At 35.0% G+C, this 3,045-nt stretch overlaps 1 protein-coding gene across 1 annotated transcript; it reads right to left on the bottom strand.

The window, feature by feature from the left end:
• Positions 1-1,391: 1,391 nt before the first annotated feature.
• On the bottom strand, positions 1,392-2,379 carry LOC149076671 (uncharacterized). The gene is made up of 4 exons (XM_089242462.1): positions 2,316-2,379; positions 2,023-2,210; positions 1,827-1,930; positions 1,392-1,684 (listed from the first exon to the last, which is right to left on the bottom strand). Exons 1-4 carry the CDS (start codon positions 2,337-2,339, stop codon positions 1,395-1,397), a joined length of 606 nt encoding a protein of 201 aa, XP_089098588.1. The 5' UTR covers positions 2,340-2,379; the 3' UTR covers positions 1,392-1,394.
• Between the last annotated feature and the right edge of the window lie 666 nt (positions 2,380-3,045).

The raw sequence follows: 3,045 nt of genomic DNA, 5'->3' as shown, positions 1-3,045 counted from the left end.
GGGGGGGGGGTTCTAACTCCCTCCCCCCTTGAATCAAGATTACAGTGTTGTTTTGCAGGAAAAAACATACCCCTTCCCCCCCCCCCCCCCCCCCAGATGGAAAATAAATCTGAAACCTCCTCGAAAAAATTCTGCGTACGCCTTCAGTTGTTAGCGACGTCATACGTCCAACTTGCGCAGCGAATATTATTCAAACGCCTTTTTAAGCATTTTTTAAATTTAAACTATACCTATACAATGGGCGGTTGATGAGATAAAGGCCGCATTATCACTTACAGGACACCGTGTATATAGGCTAGCAGAAATACCCGGCGCTTCCCGGGTTTTCTTCAATTACTGGGAGGATTGGAAAAGTGACAAACCGTTATAAAGGAATAAACTGTTATAATAACAGAATTAAAGGTGTGACAAACCACTGTAAAGGTTATACGTCTGAAACGCATTGAAGGAAACCACGGTAACCAAAGTCAACGTCCGCTCCGCGGGACATAGCTTTCTTGAGAAAAATGCGAAAGGCTTAGGACCATCCCTTTTGTGAGTGTGAAGAACTGCTCCGATGGCAATGTCGGAGGCATCGACCATTACAGAGAGTTGTTGCCCAGGGGCCTGGAATGCAAGAGTCGCCGCTTGGGATAAGTCGGCTTTGCATTCTCAAAGTTAGCGAGGGAGTAGTATACGCAGCGGTATACCGCGCTTTTTTGGCACGCTCCATCTCCGGGGAACCTCCGTCTCTAGGTATTTACTGAGATATAGTATGATATGGTCTTCCCTACTCCGAGGACCCTCCGTCTCTGTGTTTATATGTTTATCCCCACTTTCGGTATCTCGAACGAAATCTCTCTATTATCTCGAGTTTTTGTCTATTCATAGTTATTTTATTATTTATGTTTCAACTATTACTTTTTATTTCATTCACTTGAAATTTTTTATACATTTCTATTAAAAGTTTTTAAAAGTTTAAAAAGTTTTAAAAATATGTTTTAACGTACTTAATTTTTTATACATTTATTTTTGTTATATTAGATTCAAGATTATTTTTACCGACTTTTTTTTATGTTTTTTTATTTGAAATTTTTCACTTTAATACATTTTTCAATTTCTATACAAAGTTTTTCAATTCAACTCTTTAAACAAATACTTTTAAACTGATTCTTTTTTCTATATATTTATAATATATTAATTCAATATTGTTATTTACTTAATGTTTTCTTCATTTCTTTAATACTTCTTATATTACATTTATGAAATTATATGATACATATAAAAAATAAGAGAATGCATGCAAAAAACCCACAAGACAGGAAACAAATCTATAGCAAAAATAATTTATTCATGAAATAGGAGCGTATATACATATTGGAGATAGGGGATTTTCCCCTATTGTGGAAACATTATCAATATCCGTAGGGTAACGTGGAGAAGTCATGCTTCAATATTCTTTTGTCGTAGACAAGGCCATACTTCTTCTCTTCAACTCTAGTGAGAATTCGTCTTCTTTTAACCTCTCTGGTTATCTTATATTCGTCTCGAATGACGACTTTTGCGGTGAAGTCCAGGGATTGAACCAGGGCATTCATCGTGTCGTAATTGAGGATTTTTGAATTCCTATAGTTCAGTGTGAAACCGCGAATCTTACAAAACACTCGTCCATCCGACCTTCTATATGCATAGTTTTTTGCTCCACCTATAAAATTTACGAAAATAGAATAAAAACGTTGACAAATATCAGTTTTCCCTATGGAAAAAAATATTAATGACACTTCATTCAAATGAGAACCTTTTTTTTTTATGGATTAAATATTAATTTTTTTAAAAAAGGGTATTACCTGATACAAAGTCAGTAATCGTATGTCCATCAAGTTCATCTGTGAACTGTCCAAGAAAATCACCAAGTGGCGGGTCGTTGGCCCCGTTACTGGCATAGATTATTCTGAAATTTAAAAAATAAAAATCAATAAGTAAATGATTGCTAATAAAATTAAACAGTTTCATCAAAATTTTTATAATATGTTAGCAACTTACGAGTCTGTATCAAAATACAACAAGGCATCTCCTAGCTTCTCCATCTCCGAGTATAACTTTAGCCGAGCCCACGCTGTTGTGAATGTAGCGAGAAAAATATTTGTCCTATCTGTTTGGGGTGTGCAATCAGTCTTGTACTGCCAATGAACAGCTGCTATGTTTTCGGTTGGTAGATACAAGTCCTTAACCTGCAAAAGTTTTTGGTTTAATGAATGAGTATTTGAATTTTTTAACTAGTTAAAATTATAACTCTGAATGTAAACTATGAAGAATAATCTAAAAAACATATTTACCTCTATCGCAGTATCATTCATCATCTTATAAAAATCGGATGTTTTGCTTACATACGTCAATTGGGTCTTGTTTTCTTGCATTCCCCAGCGACCCCAGAAGCTAAGAAAAAAACCGTTAGTTTACCAGTGATTCTATATGATCATGAAAAAAAAAGAGAAAAACATCGTGACTTTTATCAAACCATGTATGATAAAGTTAAAAGTTACCTATTTAGACATAACTTTGCCACCTGGCATCGACCTGGATTAACCTGGATGTTTTTGGGATCTAGTTCTATGTCCTCGACTTGCTTATACTGGTTAATGTATGCGGTTTTCTCCTCGTTTGTCACACAGTTAGTCGGCCAACCAGAGGATTCCTGTTTGATCTTGAGGAAAGCATTGATGTAGGGGGAGAATAGACCCTCCTGCGATTGCTCAAAATGGTAAACCTGGAAAAAACAATTTACGGTTTGAAACAATATCACATTATATGGATTAACGTTAAAAACTACAAAAAAAAAGTGATGAATAAACCAATTACCTCGTATATCTTCTTCACAATGTAGCCTTTAGACTCCTCTCTTCATCATTGTGCTGACATTCTTTAGATAATGTTTCAACACACGAACGACATAGGGGAAAAGTCAGTTTTCCATTAGACCTAGAAAAAAAAACATTTTTTAATAAATGAGTAAATAAATATTTAGAAAAAACACTCAAATAATAATAATTTAGAGGGGGAAAAAAG

This window comes from Pholcus phalangioides, unplaced genomic scaffold (genome assembly GCF_987345545.1).
Source record: "Pholcus phalangioides strain wild (caught in Gottingen) unplaced genomic scaffold, Ppha-v1.0 ptg000015l_1, whole genome shotgun sequence".
Taxonomy (NCBI): domain Eukaryota; kingdom Metazoa; phylum Arthropoda; class Arachnida; order Araneae; family Pholcidae; genus Pholcus; species Pholcus phalangioides.
Note: the sequence above shows the minus strand (reverse complement) of the source record. Positions and strands in the feature narration are given on the sequence as shown.

Bases quoted from the DNA above. Each gene is read 5' to 3' on its own strand.
- LOC149076671 (XM_089242462.1), bottom strand. From the start codon at position 2,339: ATGATGAATGATACTGCGATAGAG. The intron at 2,211-2,315 runs GTAAATATGTTT...AAACTTTTGCAG, and splicing joins TGAATGATACTGCGATAGAG to GTTAAGGACTTGTATCTACC. The intron at 1,931-2,022 runs GTAAGTTGCTAA...TTTAAATTTCAG, and splicing joins TTGTATTTTGATACAGACTC to AATAATCTATGCCAGTAACG.